The sequence below is a fragment of the Brassica napus genome, chromosome A6 (genome assembly GCF_020379485.1).
Source record: "Brassica napus cultivar Da-Ae chromosome A6, Da-Ae, whole genome shotgun sequence".
NCBI classification, from domain to species: domain Eukaryota; kingdom Viridiplantae; phylum Streptophyta; class Magnoliopsida; order Brassicales; family Brassicaceae; genus Brassica; species Brassica napus.
The window spans coordinates 24,017,835-24,038,559 of NC_063439.1; the positions used below are offsets into that span (position 1 = coordinate 24,017,835).

Genomic DNA, 20,725 nt, shown 5'->3' on the forward strand with positions numbered 1-20,725 from the left:
AATGACAATTCTGACTCAGGAAATCTCAAAAGCTCTTCATTTGTATGCATTCGATTCACTTATCTTAAAACGCTGCGTCGAATCTATCTGAAATCCAATCAACACCACCTAAGGTCAAACAAGTTGTCATCAAAATGTACAGTGAATCTAATAATTCAGTTGCATAATTTTGGGTAATCACGTTTCCAACTATCCAATAGCAAACAAAATCTCCTCTGTTTTAATTTCTTTTAAAAGGTTAAAGATTTTCTTACAGATCATTTACCATTTGCATCGTCAGCAATCAGCTAGACAAAATCCTGAGGCTATTAATCTCCTTCACATCTCTCTTCCTTCTCCTCCAAAAAAAAAAATCTTTCTCTTCTTCAGAGAAAATCTGAATCTCCACTCCTAAAGGTTTCAACTTTGTACATCTCCGCTCTATTGAGCCTTCTGGGTCACACCATTTTCGATCAAAATCAACTGGGTTTGAATCAAATTTCGGATTTTTTTTAATTCCTACTCGTCACTATTCTCCTCAAAGTTCTCTCCTTTAAGGTTCGTTTCGCTCTCTCACGCGTTCAAAGCTGTTGACTTTTTGCTTCTATTAATCAATTATTGACACCCTGCAGTTTACCAAACACGAAGATGACGATCAAAGACGTTACTCCGATTCCAAAGAGAAGCTCTCCTCCTTCCTCCTCCTCCTCAGACGACGTTGCTGCTCCGTTGCTGCCCAAATCTCACGGAGACGAAGTTGCTTACGATGAGTTCAACGGAGCTTCGTTCAGCGGCGCGGTTTTCAATCTCGCCACGACTATTATCGGTGCTGGTATCATGGCTTTGCCTGCTACGATGAAGATCCTCGGGCTTGTGCTTGGGATTGCGATGATTGTTGTCATGGCGTTCTTGACCGATGCGTCGATTGAGTTCTTGCTTAGGTTTAGTAAGATTAAGAGGAGCAGGTCTTATGGTGGGCTGATGGGTGATTCTTTTGGGAAGCCTGGGAGGGTTTTGCTTCAGGTTGCTGTGTTGGTTAATAACATTGGTGTTTTGATTGTCTACATGATCATCATTGGTATTGTTAATCAAACCATCTCCTAGTCTGATGAATAATCTTGCTGCTTTTGTGTTGAATGTTGATTTTATCTTGTTGTTGTTGTTGAAGGTGATGTGTTGGCTGGAAAGACGGAGGATGGGACTCATCATTATGGTGTGCTTGAAGGATGGTTTGGTCACCATTGGTGGAACGGGAGAGCTGCTATTCTTCTCATTACTACTCTTGGTGTGTTTGCTCCTTTGGCTTGCTTCAAGCGAATTGGTTAGTGTTTCGGTTCTAACCACAAGCATTGCTTGATTTTTGCAATGATTGTTTTGCATTTCGTGTCGTCCTGGACTAAGTAACATCCCGGTTTGTGGTATATGTTAAAAGGTTTAAGAGAATTGATTTTGCTATCTATGTCACCAAAGTGTACGTATTTTTTCGAGCACACATACAGAGAGCACTCTATAACTAAGCGTGCTAACTCTCTTTAGTCTTTCAACACATACCACAAACCGGGATGTTACACTCTAGATCTTTAAGTTTACTTGATTCTGACATATGGTTTTATGCTTTTCTTTTGCAGATTCTTTGAGATTTACATCTGCTCTATCAGTGGCTCTCGCGGTCGTGTTTCTCGTCATCACAGCGGGGATTTCGATCATGAAGTTGATCAGTGGTGGCGTGGCGATGCCGAGATTGCTACCGGATGTTAGTGACTTAACATCCTTCTGGAATCTCTTCACTGTTGTACCTGTTCTTGTCACCGCGTTCATTTGCCATTACAATGGTATGTCCCCTGTTCTTACTTGATTTGAAGAATGTACAAAAACTCATGTTCTTGGTTTTGTTTCAGTTCACAGCATACAGAACGAGCTTGACGACCCTGCTCAGATAAGACCTGTAGTCCGATCAGCTCTCATGCTCTGCTCATCAGTCTACATAATGACAAGCATTTTCGGGTTCCTCTTGTTTGGTGACGATACTCTTGATGATGTCCTTGCAAACTTTGACACAGATCTCGGCATCCCTCTTGGTTCTGTCCTTAACGATGCGGTTCGAGTCAGCTATGCGCTTCATCTTATGCTGGTGTTCCCCATTGTTTTCTACCCGTTGAGGATTAACATTGACGGCCTCTTGTTCCCTTCTGCTCGACCATTGACTACCTCAAATGTAAGGTTCGGTTGCCTCACTGCAGGTCTCATCTCTGTAGTCTTCTTGGGTGCAAACTTCATCCCAAGCATTTGGGATGCTTTCCAGTTCACTGGTGCAACTGCTGCTGTTTGTCTCGGCTTTATCTTCCCAGCTTCTATTATACTAAAGTAAGTTCATCATCTTCACCTCTTAGTTAAGCTGATTTGGTAGCTTATTTTCGATCTTTGTTGTGTTCTTGCAGGGATCGTCATGGCAGAGCAACAAGCAGGGACACGACATTAGCTGTTTTCATGATTGTTCTTGCGGTGTTGTCGAATGCAATCGCTATTTACAGCGATGCTTATGCGTTGTTCAAGAAGAACGCACCTCGTGAGTAAATGTGCAATTTTTGGTGTGTTCTTGGATTAAAGAAACCAAAGCGTTTATTCATCTTCTCTACTTGTGTAAAATAATAGTAATAATCAAGAAGACGAGACTTATCTTCTCTATGTGGTTGTACCATTGTTGTTTTAAAGAGGACTTTTGATTGCTTCTGGTTTGTACCAGCATGAGTGTTGCTTGTAGAAGCTATGTATACAAAATGCAAAAGTAATGAAGATACCTGTTTGGTCTGTAATATTCTGTTCTGCTATATTAGTGTTTATAATAGTGACCAGATCAAGCTATTTGTATTCAGTAGATCCATCAATCATTCACATGTGACTTGTTTAATTCAAAAACACAAGGGGACTAAGTGTTAAAAGAGAACAAACCAAATATCAAACAATTAAAATTACATGTTTTGGATGCATGTGTATGTTCATCAGTTTATGTCTCTTCTACCAATTCATTTAGCTGTTGCTGTAGGCTTGAAACAATCTATGTTGCATAACCCTACTGATCTTATCATCCCCCCAAACCTGTCATCACCATCATTATCATTATCATGAACATCAATTCATACAATTTTGAGATTTAATTTCTTTACCTGTCAATACTTTTTCTCCCTTTCTCTGGTTGTATCTGTTGTTCTGTAGCATAACTTGGTTTTTCAGACCCATCAACACTTTTTCTCGTTCTTTCTCTCTTATCAACGCTAGCTCTCGCTATATCCTTACTCTCTGTGCTACTCAGCTTAGGCATCTCTCTTTGATCAGTACTCGTTCTTGACTTCTCTCTTTGATCTATGCTTGGCCTTGAAGATTCTCTAACATCTGTACTGCTCCTCGCCTTCTCTGTCTGTGGCACAGTTCCACTTTGAATATGAGGTGACTTCTCAACCGCTGATACAAACTTCTTTAGATGCTTTATGTACTGAGGGTATAGCTCCAAGTCGCAGTGGTTTCCTCCTTTGATCCAAAGCGGTTCATACTTCTCCTTACAAAGATCGAATAGTTGCTTCCCATGAGACCAATTCACAACATCATCTGATGTTCCCTGTTACCAAAACGACTTTGTAAGAGAAAACAAAAAGCAAAATAGACACAGAGATGATGAAACTCACGTGAACTACCAGAACCGGACATTTGACAAGAGATATCTTATCAATGTTCTGCAAATAGCAAAAACAAAATCAGAACTTATATGTAATGATCAAGAACGTTATGTTGATGAAAGTTTTCTAAACCTTATAAATGTCAAACCAGTAAGTTCGTTTGACAGGGTACATGACTCTAAGACCGGAAGCAATAGCACTGTGGAGCACAACAGCTCTGAGGTTTGGTAACCGAGAAGCTAACTCTAAAGTCGGTCCGCTTCCTACTGATTGTCCATATAAAATAACGTCTTGTTCCTTGACACCATACTGCTCTTCCAAGCATCTATACACTGCTTCTATATCGTGGTACGTGTTCTGCTCACTAGGCTGGGGGAGAAACCAAAGTGAGAAAAAAAAACATACACAAAGGTAAACTGTAATAAAACACAAATTGATCATACCTTCCCTGAAGACCTTCCGTAACCTGAATAGTCATACCTGTATAAGTAACAAGAAACAACACAATCAAAACAAATGTTCTAAAGGCGGCAAACAAATTGTTTCTCTTAAAGAATAATTTGCCTAAAAGCGGCAAATTAGTCATAAGAGAAACATTTTTTTCTAAATTGATTTATCTAAAAATCGGTTTAGGCAGCAGCTTAATCCTCTACAAAAAAGCTTAATTAGCTATTTCTTGAATATTGATCAAAATATAAACAAATTAAGATTTTATAAAATGGATCTCACTTTCTATATATGGTGTAAGAACTCAGATCCGTTAACATATTCACTCTCCATTACTAATTAACTCTCTATCAACAGCCATGTGCAGACACTAACTGAGAAAAACAGAGAACTTGTCCTAAACCGTGAGAGCAGCTTCCAAAAAACATGTCCTCCTAATTGCAAGAAAGAATTTTGATAATTACCCAATCAAGTTGACGCGGAGATGGAGGCTGAGCTCGGAGAAGAGCTCGAACAACTGGCCGAGATCAGCGGCGTTGCCGTGTGAATAGAGAAGCGTGAGCGAGGCTTTAGGGTTCTTAATATACGCCGCAACCACCTGATTCCCTCTCTTCGTCTTGAGCTTCAGCACTTCTACGTTCTCCTTCACGTTCTCTACACCCGTTAGCCTCAGCTTCCCAGTCTCCTCTGCTACCTCGACACCGTACGACGGCGGGTTTGGCGGGAAAAACGCAAACTTTGCAGCCATTGATGACGTCACCGCCCCCATTAATAAACCCTTTTTGAATCTCTGGAGATAGACGCAATTTGGGGGTAAAAAGAAACGAACTTTCCAGGAAAAGTCAGAGGTTTCCTCTGTTTTGAATTCGACTTATATTGATCATGGCGAAACAGAGCAAAAGAGTATGATTTTTACAATTAAGTTTCTTTAGAAACAAAAAAACAAAAAAAAAACAAATTGAAAGTTTCAAACTTTGGTGTAGATTTGGTTGACTTGATGGATGATTTTTACAGTGAGAAAAACGACTAGAGAGAGAGAGAGAGAGAGTATAGGGGTTTGGGAATCTGAAGAAGAAGAAGAAAAAGGAAGATTGATAAATGCAGAGTTTTCACAGGGGAGAAAGAGGGAACCCCGGCGATGCGGAGGAGGAGGAGGAGAGGCAGCGACACGTGTTTTATTAAATTCTTCCCTTTTCTCTGTAAATTATTAATTTATTTGAAAGTTTCTAATTCGTCGGTTCGTCATTAACGCTTCATTTATTATCATTATATAGACTTAGCCCTTAAAAGCATACTACTAGATTATTTCACTTTTCTAATCTGGGATTTTGATTTATGTGGATTTTTTTTTTGAAGGAGAATATATAAGAAAGTTTTGTTAAAATGGGGGTGATTGGTTGGGTTGTAACTGTAGAAAATTTACTTTAGCATTTTGTCTGTAGGATTTTTGATTTAGCTTTAAGTGATGTAGCTTTAAAATTTCCTACAGCTAAAAAAATAGAGCTTTAGAAAATAAGATATTTACAGCCATTTTTTGTGTGTTTTTGCTGTAACTTTAATTTTTTGGTTGTAGATTTAAAAACCAAGATAAAGCATGATTGGTAGTATTTAAGGTTGTAGATGAAAATTAAAGCTAAAGTCAGTTCTTACAGCCCAACCAATCACCCCCAATATCTAGAGAGTTTTATGTATTTGAAATTACGACACGTGTCACTTTAGGAGATGTGTTGTCTTTAGATTTTTGCAAGAAGGGGAATGATAATGAGAAAAATACTAAGATAACACCAAACCAAGTTTTTGTTCCCAAAATAGCAATCAAGGCTCAAAGTCACAAAAATAGGTTTCATTAAAGAGGTAAATATACACTTATACCCCTTGGGTTAATTAATCCAAACTTTAAGGTTTAGAGTTAAGGGGTGGGGTTTTGGAATTAGGGTTTAAAATTTTATAAAAAATAAATATTAAAATAAAAAATAAAAATTTTAAAAACAGTTTCAAAAAGTATTTTAAATTATAAAAAGAAAATTTGAAAAAAAAATAAAAAAAAATTTCAAAAAAAAATTATAAAAATTTCGAATCTGAAAACATATAATCTGAAACTATAAAAAAAAATTCTTTTTTTTTTATTTTTTTATTTATTTTTGTTTGTTTATTTAATTTTAAACCAAGGGTATTAGGGATATTTTACCCTTTAATGAATGTCATTTTTGTGACTTTCTCCTTCTAGTGCTATTTTTGAGATATAAACTTCAAAAAGTGCTATTATTGACAATTGCCCAATGATAATTGTATTAACTATTAAGTTACAAAAAAAAGGAATGATAATTGTTAAATAAAAATCTATTTTGTCTTTGTCCTTTTTTTGGTTTTGTTGATCTAACACAAACGATAATTATTATTTGGTCTTCTTTCGTTTAGATAATGCGTATTTCTTTATTTATTTATTAAATGTCTTTCTTTGTCTCTGTCCCAACCAATAATAATATAAAATCAAAATCCAAAAATGATGCAATAATGATTTAAAGGAAAACTAAAGAAAAATAATTATTATTTTATTATCATAGTGCAGGACGATTATGATCAAATTATAAATACAAACTTTATAATTTAGTTTGAATTTAATACTATTGAGACGTTATTATTGTCCAGTGTTTTGATTAGTGGCACGCACGAGAGAGAAGAAGGAGAATAACTTTCCGCAAGGGAGTGAATTAAATTTGAGTCAAACCGTACTATAAAAGTATATATCTGAATGAATGCTAAGATCGCAGGGAAAAATATATATTGGGCTTATTATGGCAATTTATATCAATTTGTAAAACAAAAATGATGTGCTTCAGTGCTTGCGAGCATAGTGAACTCCAGATGAGGCCCAAACCTAAGGCCCAAACAAACTCGAATCATTATGGATCAATGAGCTGCTTAATATACAGTAGCTCATCTCGTGTGGTCGATGCACTGCGAGTATTTAAGATAAGTATCAGTTACCTTTTTCGTTGTTATGCATGACAATTCTTAAGACGAAATTTATACTCAAACAGAAGTAGTAGTTGTTTGAATGGTAATTCCAAATAAGAAAGTATAACTAATCCCTTAAGCTCACAAATTTTGTCATAAATCTCAGTTGTAACATTAAAAAAAACATAAGGGATTGGTTCTATATAATGATTCGGTTAAAAGAAAAATAGTATCATCACTAGTAATAAAACGAGGCTTCCAGAGAAACTAACACATATGAAGAGGGACCAGCTCGGGCAACACGCCGTTAGTTATAGTTTCGAAAAATATATATTAAAACTCTAAGCTATTTTAGTTGATTAAAGTTTGATTAGTTTAGCTAGGGTATAGTCTCCATAAGTAACTTTTAGTAAATCCATGTAAAGACACATTTACATGTTCCCAACTCTGGCACTTCATTTGATGCCTTCCTCGTGCCTTCTTACTTTTATCTTCGTTACTTTTATTTAAATCATCACGTCTTAACATGATCATTCACATGGACATATTCTGAAACATGTGCATATTTAACTAACGAGGCAAATAACAACTAGTTAAAAAAAAAAGATGACAACACAAATTTCTCACTTCTTACACCATATATAAAGTTTTCTATTGCATTTCTATTTTGTGAGTTATATGTTTCCAACAATTAAAACCAATTTTAGGCAGAAAAAAACAATTAAAACCATTTTTTGCAAAATGGAATGAAAGGGTTTGAATTGTGATCCTTTTAAATTTCAGGGAAAACCTTTCATTTATCACACCACGATAAGGTGGTTTCTTTATATCTTCGAGAGGCCAACATAAGATATATAAATGATTGATTAGTATAATAATATAGATGCACCTTTTTGTTATTACTAGACGACATAAACCGTGCCCTTTTGACTCGGGTCTTCTTTACATCCATGAGATGAGAGACCAAAAAAAAAAAATTATAACTAATTTAATAGAAGCATCACTTCCCTCATATGTGTATCTTCTTCAAAAACAACAAGAGAGAAGGTTGAGAGATAGATAGAAAATTTGGAAGAATCTATCTTCGATAATCATGATGAGATTCACAACCATAATACTATCCTTCCTTATAATCATTCAAGCCCTAGGAGAGGACCGTATCCTAGTCTATGCTCATGAAGGTGCCTTTACATAAAGATCCCTAGTTTTAACTTTTCTTAGCTACCTTACTCGTTTTTGCATAATTTTTGTCTTTTTTTCTGAATTGATTAGCCTAATATAAAAGCTAATAATAACTTCTTTTACATTATATCTTTCGATTTGTTTTGATAGGAGGATATGCTGGTCAAAAGAGTCCTGATACATCGATACTACATCCGAAAGTATACGTTTGTTTTCATAATATAATACTCACATAATTTGTATGTTTCAAATGGAAGCAATCCATTATATCAATTTATACACCATTACAGGAATCGTATGACTTTGCCAACATTTCTGCACCGAGGAAACTAATGTACGGGAGAACAATGAGAAGTGCACTGGCTAGAGCCAAAAAAGAGCAAGTGAGGGCGATAAATAATGATGAATGGATTTCGAAAATGTCAGGTGGATCAAAACATTTGATGATGGAGAGAAAAGTAGGGTTTCATAAAAGAAGCAAGAGTTCTTCATTTAAATGGAAACCCAATAAGAAGAAAGCTTCTGGTCGATTTGTAGCTTTCTATGATGACTATCGTGGACCGGCAAGTCATCCTCCTAGACATAACCTATAATTACAACAGCCAGAATATATAGTTTGGTGTAATATTTGTAGCATTTGTATATTTTCTTTAGTTAGTCTTACGCTTATAAGCTTCGGTAATCATTTTAAGTTTGGTGTAATATTTGTAGCATTTGTATATTTTCTTTAGTTAATCTTACGCTTATAAGCTTCGGTAATCATTTTAAGTTTTGTACAAAGAACACTTTTTCTCAATCTTTATAAAAGCGAACTTTATTGTTATTCTAAAATCTACGGTAAAAAGTAGTGTGCATGTCTTCATTCTAGATATCTTTGCCGTTACTGCAGAAGGGCACAAGTCAAAAGAGGACCAGTTTATTGGCAGATATTGACACCACTAAGGTTTGTCTTGTAAACCTTCTTTAAGACTATCATAGTTCACAGATTTCGTCTCTTCAGATAGATATTTCCTTTCCTGATATACCAAAAACGGCAAAATCAACACAAAATAACTAAAAAGAAAACGCCCACCGTGGGGCTCGAACCCACGACCACAAGGTTAAGAGCCTTGCGCTCTACCAACTGAGCTAGACGGGCATTTGACGATTTCTTATAGTTAAATCTATGATTTAACCTTTAATTAAACTATAATATAACGTTTTCATTGGCAAAAAGAACTGATCTATCTTTTCTTTTCAGTAACTCGAAATCTGAAATCTGAACTTTGTACTTTTATTTCTGTATAACAGTTAGTGCTACATTTTTTTATTAACTATGATACATTTTTTACATACTAAGGTTTTTCTTGTATAAACCTTCTATTATACAGTTAGTGTTACATTTTTTAATATGATTTTCTATTATACTCAAGTCTTACAATTCATTGACAATACATATATTTTAAAGTAATTATTTTCCAGAGATTGGATGGGCAGTACTATTAGGTTCATTTGGAGCAGTCCCACAACCTTCAAGATCGAGATTTAATGGTGCTTGTTTGGTCACTGGGGCAGGATTTTCCTTGCTTTTGCCCCATAAAAGTATATAAAGTCCCACGATGATGACCATTGACCCTATCACACTTTTTGTCATACCACATATGCATTTTACTTGTCAGAATTTACTAGTAAGAAAACGAAAAAGAGCCATTTAATAATATCTACCGTTAGCAAAAACAGCCAATCAAATTAATTATATCTCGTGAGTAAATGATTTTAAATTCATATCAAATCCCAACCTACATATCGGTCAAAGGTATTTATGACACATATTATGTTATTCAACATGATAAGTTTTGATTGATATTCCTCAAAGTTGATTAATTTTAAAATTTTGTTATTCGGTAATCAGTATGATGCATATTGCATCAATTTGGTTTAACTCCAATCGTTCAAAAGATACGCCACGCAGATGAAAGGGTCTTTACAACTTTTGTAAAGGCATATTCTATGTACTAGTCAATATGAATACTTTAATATGTAGTGTATACAACATTGTAAATATGATGCGTTTGACCAAATTCAGTTTTAAAATTGTTTGTTTGTACGTACGTTGAAACTAATAGATATATAAAGCATATTAACATTTTTTGGTCAACTAAAGCCTATTAACATAAAGATTTAAAAATAAGTAGAAAAAAATAGTAGGTTACCTTCCGCAGTAAATTTGCTCATGAAGAAAAAAGAAGCTGAAAATGGCAGCAAAGACTTGAATCAAAGGGATGAAGCTAGACGTGAAAACCGGACCTCTTTGCTGGAGACACCACGATATTCCCACGTAGCACAATCCCGATCCCACAATACCCTAGCCAAGCATAGAGCATCGATCATAGTTACACGCATAAATTCAATGTAGAACGGTTTCATGGAATCACAAATTTAAGTGTTTTAATAATAGCTTTGCTGTCAGTGTAAATTGTAAAACCAAACATCGAATGAAAACGAAAATATTTTTTTCTTTTTTTGTTTTGTTGCAACTTGTAGACCGTTGAACTATTTGTATATGCATTGTAACAATAAGATCATCTTCAATCCTACTACATTTTTAAAATTTTCATTTTAGGATAAAATTTGGAGTAAACTCTTCTCCTATTATATAATTCATTTTATTGCATAATATAATAAAAATGGATTTACTTTATAAATATATAAATCGAACAATACATTTATTTTTAATCATTACTTCATTTTCACTCTACATAGGACATAACTGAATTAAAATTCAACTCTATTATAAAGTTATTTCATTTAAATAAAAAATAGAATAATATGGGAGATACTCTAAGGTCCGTATATTTCATAAGAAGCTTAAAATGTACATAATTTGTAGATATAATATATTTGGTAGGCAAAGTAAATAGTAAATTTGATTACTTACCGAATAAAGTAAAGCTAAAACTTGAAATTTCTCTGTAACGACCCACATGGATATGCTCCTCTCCGAGATCAAACTCAACAAAGCAGATTGGATCACACCAAAAAAAGAGAGGATAGTGGTGCTCGTGTACTGGCACGGATATATCCGGCATATTTTAGCTTGAATGATAAACCATGATGACCATACTAAGATTGATATGATCAGCATGAACGAACCCATTGCCCACTTTTGTGTTACCGCAGTAGGTGAACTATTTGATGTTTGTGTTTGCATTTGAGCGTTTTGTTGAGTTAGTGCGGTTCCTTTATAAAGCGTAAGCACCAAAGCTCCACATATGCATATCATTGTGCCTAACACTTTGGCTCGTCCTGTGTTGCTCTTGATGTTCAACGTCTCTTGCCTAATCATTTATTGTTTAATATATTTTATAATTGTGATAGTTAGAGGAAAGAAGGAGCCAAATATTGTAGAAATGTGTTTTGATCATTTTCATTACCTAAAGACGAGAGCCAAAGCAAAAGTGACCGATGGAACCATATTGCTAAACGCTAAGGCGAAAGTGGAAGAAGTATTTTGTAGCCCTATAAGAAAGAAGTATTGCACCAAGCTCGTCCTGCACATTGTAAGATAGTAAATTAAGACGAATTCTTAATATCCCTTATTATTGAAACTATATCAAAAGAAACTTACCCTAGAAGAGCACTAAAGAAAAGTGAACACAAGATCCTACCCGTGAGTTTTGGCCTGTTATGTCTACAAAATGAAAAAAAACTAAATTAATTTTCTTTCCTATGGGAAATACGAATATTTCTTTTTCCTCTAAAAGAGTTGTAATTAAATTTTGTTGACTTTAAGCAAAAGAGACTGAAACCCGGTAAACAATACGTTGACAAAAAAAAGAGTAAACTAACTATTTTCACACAAGAAGTATCATATAATAACAGCTCCACGCAATCTTTCAACCTTGACCCAATTCCACATATTAGAAGTATTAAAACTTATTTCTTCCCAGTCAGAATGATCAAAACTCATATCCCCATAAATGAAAGTTTGACTTGGTTTAAATGGTTTGAACGTAAACTGATAGCAAGTTAGTATGTTTTGGACCGAATTTAAAACCCGACTCAACCTGAGATCTAAATACAAACCTGATCCAACTTCCCAATCAGACTTTGGTAAATTTTTAAAATCAGATTGTATCGATTCAATTAGGTTAGCCATTGGTTAAGCTTCAAATTTGTGAATAGTAAACCGATCTAAATCGGATTGTGTGGATTTTAGTTCATACTTAATACATTATGGAGATACGGGTTTTGATCTTTTGGATTGGGGAGAAATATGTTTTAATACTTCTAATATGTGGAATTAGATCGAAGTTGAAAACTTGTGTGGAAGTATTACTATATATGATACTTTTGGTGTGGAAATAGGTAGTTTACCTAAAAAAAACGGTAAACAAAGAGACTCGAATAAACAAGACAGCCACTTATAATTTAAATAGTACTATATTCAATCCGAAAAAGCTTCAAAAATCTTAACTAACAAACCAAGAAAAGATTGGATAAACTGAACTCTTACGACGAAGACATGTGACTCTAGTAAGCTCTGACATTTTGGGAGAGAGATAATTTTTAACAAATTTTTTGATAAAAATATGTTTTACAAGTTTAAAGACTTTTATTTACATTTAAAATTTTGGGATGACATGTCAATATTTTACTTGGTTATGTTCAGGACTTGCCGTGGACTCTACGGAAGCCATAACAAGGTCAGTGTTCAAAAGATGCGACTAGGTAATATACATAAAGAACATATACCTTTCCAAGAAAATTGCAAACGGTGTTAAGAACAGAGTTCCTGCGGCAAGTCGGTAAGTGGTGGCGACCATACGGTTAATTCCTTGGTTAAGCATCTTCTTGAACATAACGTTCACGACGCTTAGCATAATGTTGATAAACGACATCAGAAACACAGCTTTCCATAGTTTCGCATCAAACTTCACCATAATTAATTATATATGTATCGGTATATGTGTGCGTCTATATATAGATATATGTAGATACTTGTCTTTATGTAGTTTTTAGAAGTTGCAATGAAATAAAGGTTTGATGAGGCTGTGACTATATATCGTGACTCGTGACTAAAAATATCATGACTCAAGTAATGCGCAGAATCGTATTCGCATTTATCTTTTAAGTTTTAGCTAATCTCATTGTGCTTTGAACTTTGCTTTTTATCATTGTTCTTTCGACTATTCATGACCAGAAGGAGAGAGAGATGATTATTTAATGGAAACTCCCGTAGCTTCCATCATCGCGACGTGACCCCATGCACCAAATTATATGTTAAATTCACTATACGTATAGAAACAACTTGGTTAAAAGCATAAAGGTTATAATAATGGTTTTGCTAGGTAATCCCTTGCCATCTATGGTACTCATTATACGCCCAAATTATATGTTAAATTCACTATACGTATATAATTATTGTTTTTTATCAATCAGCAAAACCGTAAGACAAAGCTGGGCGAGAGAAAATCCGTACAAAAAAGTTTACAAAAAGGGTATGAAAAATATTTTCTACTCTCTATTTGTGTATCGCTATCTCTTATATATTTTCTTATCTCTTTTAATATTGGAAAATTGCTAAAATATCACATTCATAGTATTACTTTTTATGTTTGCACTAACCATTTTTACCCCTATTTTTAATGAATGTTAAAAAATATTTATAATCTTAGGGTTAACTAATATAGTCTTATAGTTTAAAGTTGAGGGGTGGAATAAGGTTTTTGGAATGTGAAATTTAGGATTCTAATAAATATATAAATAAATAGTTAAAAATATAATTTTTAAAAAATAGTTTCAAAAATAATTTTAGATTTTCAAAAATAAAAATTTGAAAAAAATAAAAAAATATATAAAAAAGTTTGAATTTGAAAAAGTATAATTCAAAAACATAATTTTTTTAATTATTTAAATAATAATAATAATTATTATATATATATATATATATATAGAACAATGATATGAAAGTCTTTGTCACTTAATGAAGAATGTATTTTTATTTTTTTGTCTGGTTGATTATGATATTACAAATTACTAGTATATCATCCCGTGCCAAGCACGAGTTGCATTTTTTGTGAGTACATATATATATATATTTTTTGCTTGCATATAAAATATCATACGTGATATATTCAGTTTTAACTATATTTTAATAAGTTGTTTCTGAAATATAAATTTCTTTAGGAATAAAGCAATAAAACAATAATATTAAACATGTATGTAATAGTCAAATATAGATTAGGAAACAAATAGTCGTTGATACCTTTTTGTATCATCATAGTTGTTGATATCTTTTTCTTCGGTAGAGTTTAGCGTTTTCTGTTTTTCCACATCTTTGAAAGCAGCATCACATGTGTTAGCCACAAGATAAGATTTTTTCAAGGCTACAGAAACGAAATAGAAAAGTTTATAAGCTAACATAAGAGAGGTAATCAGAGAAGAAACAATGATACACTTGTTTTCAGATTATATATTATTCACTATGTTTGTTGCAGAGAAAGCTCTTTCATTCTTATGAATTCTTAGTTTTTTTCTTTTATCTTCTTCATGTTTCAGTTTTGGGGAATGCAAAAGCAAGATAACAGTTAATTTCCTAAATATAAGCCATATATGAACTTATTTGTAAATACTAAATACCAATGTTACCTTGATTGTTGACGATTAAAACATGAGTACATTCACATGTCATATTCAACCTGAAATTAACAATTAAAAGATTATTACTTGTATGATGTTTGCATCAGTCGAAGATTTGAACAGAGAGAAAACAAAAAATATGATGCATTGGAGGAGAAGAGATAAATGCAGTTTTAAATCTGATTATATCAATGAACGTGGTGGTGATATGGGAGAAAATTTAGGAATGTAGTTATTTGAATTTATTAATTTTTAAAACTGGATCGAAATATTTTGTTTTAGGCAATTAGTTTTTTTTTTATATTTATTATTATTGTTAAAGTATTCCATGTGTCAAAATTTGATTGACAAAGTGACTTGTGATTTAGTATATAAGGGATGAGAAACATTAAATAGACGATATTACAGCCGACAATTCTACCTGCCTTATGAGGATTCACGCCAGACTGCATCACCCTGAGTAGCCCTATGAGATCCATTCCTGACGGTACTCCTTGCACCATGCTGAAGATCTCTTGTAAGTATTTTCTCTAATCTTCTGCATAATTCGTCTTCTCCGAAAACTGAAACCCAGATCTCTTCCTGTAAAAATTGCGTTGTCTGGGGTTTGAACCCCAGACCTGGGTGTAAAAGCCTTTAAACTTTGACCATTAGGCCACGGTGCTTCTACAATGAAGAATGTATTTTTAAAAATGTCTTTTTTAGTGGTGGTAAACACAAAAATTTCTCTTTAATATTCTGCACTTGTTATTCGATGAATCAGTTTAAAACTTTAAATCGAAAAAATTTTGGTTTTAAAGAACATATATTTATAAATAAAAATTAAATTACAGAAATTAATATCTTAATTAATTGTATCTTCAAATAGCATAAAAATAAATGTTTACAAAAAATAGTAAACAAGATAAAAATTTGCAAAATAACATGCATCAAAATTTAAAATAACAAATATACCCTTATTTATAACTGAATGATTAATTTAGATATATTAAAATTCAAAACTATTTTAAAAATAGAAATAATAAATTATATCGTAATAATGCATATTTTATATTTTGGTATACACCGTGGATAATCCAATATGCAAGCTACTTTTATTTGAGTGCAAAGGTTAGGTAATAAATTTTAGGGTTTAATATTTAGGGATTTAATCAGACAATAAAGTGAACCTATATGACTAACACGCACGTTTGTATTTGATTGATTTTAGTTTTACTTTCTGTGGATGACATAGCTTAATGAGTGAATGACGTAGTTTGTAATAAATACGCTACTTTGCATTTATTATTTTATTTATATTAGTTAACATCCTTCAGACTTAAATTCGATTAATAAGTAACATAACAACAACGCAGTACAATACAATGTTACAAAATTTATCTTATTATTCTCATTTAAAGTTTGGAAATGTTTCATGTAAATCTGCGCACATCGGTAACAAAAATAATAAAACTACAAATATGAGAACAATTAATTTAAATTACCCTTATTGATAATTGTTTTATGAAATTATTTAACTTTAAGAGTTTCACTCAAATCAACATAATTTCTTATCACAGTTATCCACATTTTAAGGTGGGCTGAACTGAAGTTGGCCTGTTTGGCTTAAAAGAAAAAGAGAACCATAGTTGTTCCAAGATTCTAAATAAAAGTGGAGATTTGATCAGACAATAAGAAACATATATATGAGAAAATTATATATATGGTAGATAATATAAATAAATATTTGACAAGAGTTTTCAAAATGTTAATGGAGATACGAACAATGAGTCAAATCCTGTCTCAAAATGTGATGCTTTGCCAAGTATCTTTCATTAGTTTATTTCAATTCGGTTCCTTTACATTAATGGACATCTAAAATTTGTAATATCCGAACTAGTATTTTATTACAGCAAAAATATTTGGATCATTTAGCGTGGTAAACGTGACATATTGATAGTTTCAACAAAAACGATACCAATTTCATCTTAATTTTACTTTAGCCTTTTATATTTTAATAAAATTACTTTGTCATTTTATTAGACAACTTTCAATAACTTATCTATAAAACCTGACATGCATTAACACCAAAAAAATTATTTATTTTTTAAATCTAGCTTTGAAAATAAGACGCTTATGAGAGTTTCGACGGTTGGATTAAAACGATTAGAAAATAATTACAAATGATAGAAGATAATAACAAAGGAGACTAATTAAGTTAACTATTTATATTTGATATTAAAAATTTAAATAGTAAAAACTGGTGATAAATAAAATAACATATTAAATTTAAAATAATATATCTAAATTTATAAAAGCTTAAAAATTACAGAATTTTAAACTATATATTTTCTTTTGAAATAATACAAAATTAAGTTTAAAATACGATAAATAATTTTCTTCTTTCCAAGCGTACATAACTAAAAGTAAATTGATAAAGAACTGTAAAATATCATAATACCATAAACCAGACTATTAGAACATTTATATTTTTTTTTCAAAAAAAATTATATATTTGAAACAGACAGTATTTGTTATTTAAACTATAAATAAGCACCTTATTTTTACCATCTAGTTATATGTTTTAGTAGTCTATTTAAACTATTAACTAGATTTTGATCCGCGCAACCGCGCGGATATTTGTTTTTACTTTTCTATACATAAATTATTGTTTTTAAACATTAGTAGTATATATATTTTAACGTTAATCATATACTTAAATATTTATATAACTATTTCAAATACAATAATTTTATAATTTACATGTTATAATTAATCAATTGTTTAAAACCGTATGTATTTTTACTTCTTATTATATATTTATCTTATTGTATTTGCATTTAGTTATTAAGCAAATTAATATATTCATGAAAAAACATATTTGAAAATTATTTTGTATTTAATTTATGCTAAATTCTGACCTGTGTTTTAAAGTTGTATTTCGTTTTACTAATATTTTTAAATGCTTAAGTAGTTTAAATAATATATTATTGTATATACAAAAGTCTAAGATATGTTAATTTTTAAACATGTATTATATGGTTTGCTAATTTTAAGCCGTTCTATCATCATATTATATTTTTAAAATAAATAATTTATATTTATGAAAATAAAATTTATAAATTTATCAATTGAATATACTTTAATCATATTTTTTAAGTATAATAATTGTATTTTAACATGATCATGACTATAAAGTAGATAAAATAGAATATAATTTATTTATTTTTCATTTTATAAACGATAACTTAAAATATTAAATTATTGTTAAAATATTTTTACACAGATTTATTAAAAATTTTAAAATATAATATATAAATATATATTATATTTAAAATGAAAATAGATTATGATTAAAGTAGTTACAAATATTTTATATTATAAGCTTTAAAGAAATGCATGTTAATTTTTATACATGTATTATATAATTTGCTAATGTTAACCCATCTTACCAACATATTAAATTTTATTTTTGAACATAAATATTTTATACTTACGAAAATAAATATATAAAATTTATAAATTTAATACAATTTTATTATATATAGCTCAATATAATAATTTTCTTTTAATATGATTGATTATGATTATATAATATATAAAATATTACTGAATTTTTTATTTTTCATTTTATAAACGATTACTGAATTTATTAATGTATAATAATATTTCAAACTAATTTCAAAATTAGTGAAAATATTTAAATATAATTTCGAAAATGAAGATCTTGTAAAAATCTTTTAAAGCAGATTTGTTAGAATTTTAAAATAAATATATTTATATTTAAAATGAAAAGATATCAAAAGATATTATGATTAAAGTATTTTAAAGATTCTATGTATTAATATTATTAGTCTTATTAAAATACATTTAATAAGATTTCTAAGTGATGGTCTAAATTAAAAAAAAATCACACATGAAATAAGTCATGACTTCTATTTTAATATATAAGATTTCATCCTTCAACCGTTCCCAATCTACCAGTCAAACCTAAAATGAAGTCTTTAACTGCTCACATGTAATTATTTTATCACATTTTTCAAACATGTGGATGCATAGTCGTTCTGCTTTTATGATTAAGAACTAACAAGAGATAAAGTATATGAACTTTTTGGCACTCTCAGGATGGTTTTGTGGCCACTAAAAATATCCATTTCTCAAATGTGTCCAAATTCTTTCCAAAATTTTCTCATTTTAGAACGTGATATATTTTATATTCGCTAACCATCATTTCATAAATCGTGTTCCGTCCAAATGCATATCCATGAAAAAGTTTATGAAAGAGAAGAAAACTGTTGTTGCGGCCTATTTGCGGCACTAAAAGCGAATAAACCAGTTAGATCTGTTTACTCCACCTCTAAAAGAGGCCTTGGTAGTCAAGTTGAAATGGAATTGGCTAATATTTAAATAGAGATGTGGTGGCAAATAACCTATGGTTAAGTGGCAAAATCTTAAATTAATAGGGGTCTGGTTTTGGTATTGCGTATATATCCTACTATATAAAAGGTACTAATTTAGAGCTCAATTAGAGGTGCCACATAGGATGAAATATTCTCATCCAATCATACCTCCACGTCATTACGAATTTAACAACCCTAATAATAATACTAATACTAATCCTTTGGCCCAACACCAGCATAACCCAATAACGTTTAAACAAATCTTTGAAATTTGTTTTGATAACAAGATTGTCCTTCTTCTTTGGACTTCATGGATTCAAATTTATAATGTGTCTTAATAATCAATAAGACCATTGAATATAGATCCAGGGATATAGATTAAAAATGTTTATGTTTGGAATTATATACCGTGTAACACGCATGTATTGCAGCCACCGACGAAGCAAACAATTGTTTTTTTAAAAGCACAATTATTAAAAAATATGTATGAACTTTACAATAAATAATACATATATGAACCGGAAAATCTATAGTGGTAAAAATCACTATTTGTTTTACTAATTCAAGTCAATACTATTTAGTTAGGAACATGTCCAGTTAATAAAGGTTGTGTCCAACTTAAAGAAATCTAATTACATTTAGAAACTACATTTATATTCTATATATTTTGTAACCCCTGCAAATATATATTTTAAATTAGTCTAAAATATGCCAACAAATTTAACTCTTATCTAATGCATAAAAATATAAAGATGATGTTGTGAGATAAGAATTTACACACAAAATTTCAAATAAAAGAATTGACAAATTATATAATTTTTTTAAAAATATTTTATATAATAACTTAATAATATAAATCATAATCAAAAATACTATTCGTATCACATTTTTATTAACCGAAAAAACTCGTGCTTTCGAAGCGCGGATCAAAATGTAGACTAATATAGCTCCTAATATTTATTTAAAAATTAAATTTCTCAAAAAAAAGATTAAAGACAGCTATCAAATCTGTTTTAAAAATATAGTGGTTTGTTCTTGCACCAGAATCTTGGTTATGCAATTTAAAACCTATTATGTTGTTTTGTTACTTTTCTCCTTAAAACAGAGACAAAGAGTAATGAACAAAGACAAATTATGAACTCTTATTATCAGATTATTTGTTTCTTTTTTTTTCTCTCGCTTCAATTTGATGACTGTAACTAATTATTTCAATTCACACAAGACTTTCAAATTTTAAACGTATCACATTAAATATAAAAATCTTCAACAGATTATAATACCTAAATATTCTTCTCGATAGACAATAATATCAGAAAGGCAAGTAGCACATCTCCTGCCACAATCACCGGCATCACTGAAAGTTCAAAAAAATCTTTTGTCTCATCAATACAAATCAACAAAATATACTAATAAATTCAGTAACATTGCATATTTGATACAAACCGGTTAACAACCTCAGCTCCACATAACATTCACATCATCTTCCAC

At 31.1% G+C, this 20,725-nt stretch overlaps 3 protein-coding genes and 1 non-coding gene across 6 annotated transcripts; 1 reads left to right on the forward strand and 3 right to left on the reverse strand.

The window, feature by feature from the left end:
* Window positions 1-202: 202 nt before the first annotated feature.
* On the forward strand, window positions 203-2,807 carry LOC106349103 (amino acid transporter AVT6A). Its single transcript, XM_013789010.3, has 6 exons — window positions 203-537; window positions 612-1,057; window positions 1,148-1,300; window positions 1,608-1,811; window positions 1,878-2,343; window positions 2,418-2,807. The coding sequence occupies exons 2-6, from the start codon at window positions 628-630 to the stop codon at window positions 2,551-2,553; spliced, it is 1,389 nt and encodes a 462-aa protein (XP_013644464.2). The 5' UTR covers window positions 203-537; window positions 612-627; the 3' UTR covers window positions 2,554-2,807.
* Window positions 2,808-2,822: 15 nt separating this feature from the next.
* LOC106349104 (alpha/beta hydrolase domain-containing protein 17B-like) lies at window positions 2,823-5,296 on the reverse strand. The gene is made up of 6 exons (XM_048735312.1): window positions 4,562-5,296; window positions 4,094-4,130; window positions 3,783-4,019; window positions 3,660-3,707; window positions 3,144-3,592; window positions 2,823-3,075 (listed from the first exon to the last, which is right to left on the reverse strand). The coding sequence occupies exons 1-6, from the start codon at window positions 4,864-4,866 to the stop codon at window positions 3,003-3,005; spliced, it is 1,149 nt and encodes a 382-aa protein (XP_048591269.1). The 5' UTR covers window positions 4,867-5,296; the 3' UTR covers window positions 2,823-3,002.
* Window positions 5,297-8,301: 3,005 nt separating this feature from the next.
* On the reverse strand, window positions 8,302-13,266 carry LOC106352325 (WAT1-related protein At3g30340). Of its 3 annotated transcripts, none has more exons than XM_022687817.2 (6): window positions 12,972-13,266; window positions 11,845-11,907; window positions 11,651-11,767; window positions 11,155-11,554; window positions 10,430-10,581; window positions 8,302-9,253 (listed from the first exon to the last, which is right to left on the reverse strand). In XM_022687817.2, the coding sequence occupies exons 1-6, from the start codon at window positions 13,157-13,159 to the stop codon at window positions 9,217-9,219; spliced, it is 957 nt and encodes a 318-aa protein (XP_022543538.1). In that variant the 5' UTR covers window positions 13,160-13,266; the 3' UTR covers window positions 8,302-9,216. The 3 variants fall into 3 exon arrangements, with proteins under 3 accessions (XP_022543538.1, XP_013647429.1, XP_022543537.1); XM_013791975.3 differs by lacking the exon at window positions 8,302-9,253 and adding an exon at window positions 9,493-9,859 and having other exon boundaries at window positions 12,972-13,260; XM_022687816.2 differs by lacking the exons at window positions 8,302-9,253; window positions 11,845-11,907 and adding an exon at window positions 9,493-9,859 and having other exon boundaries at window positions 12,972-13,261.
* Window positions 9,303-9,375, reverse strand: TRNAK-CUU. The gene has a single exon. It is a non-coding gene; the product is annotated as a tRNA-Lys (tRNA).
* Window positions 13,267-20,725: the final 7,459 nt, after the last annotated feature.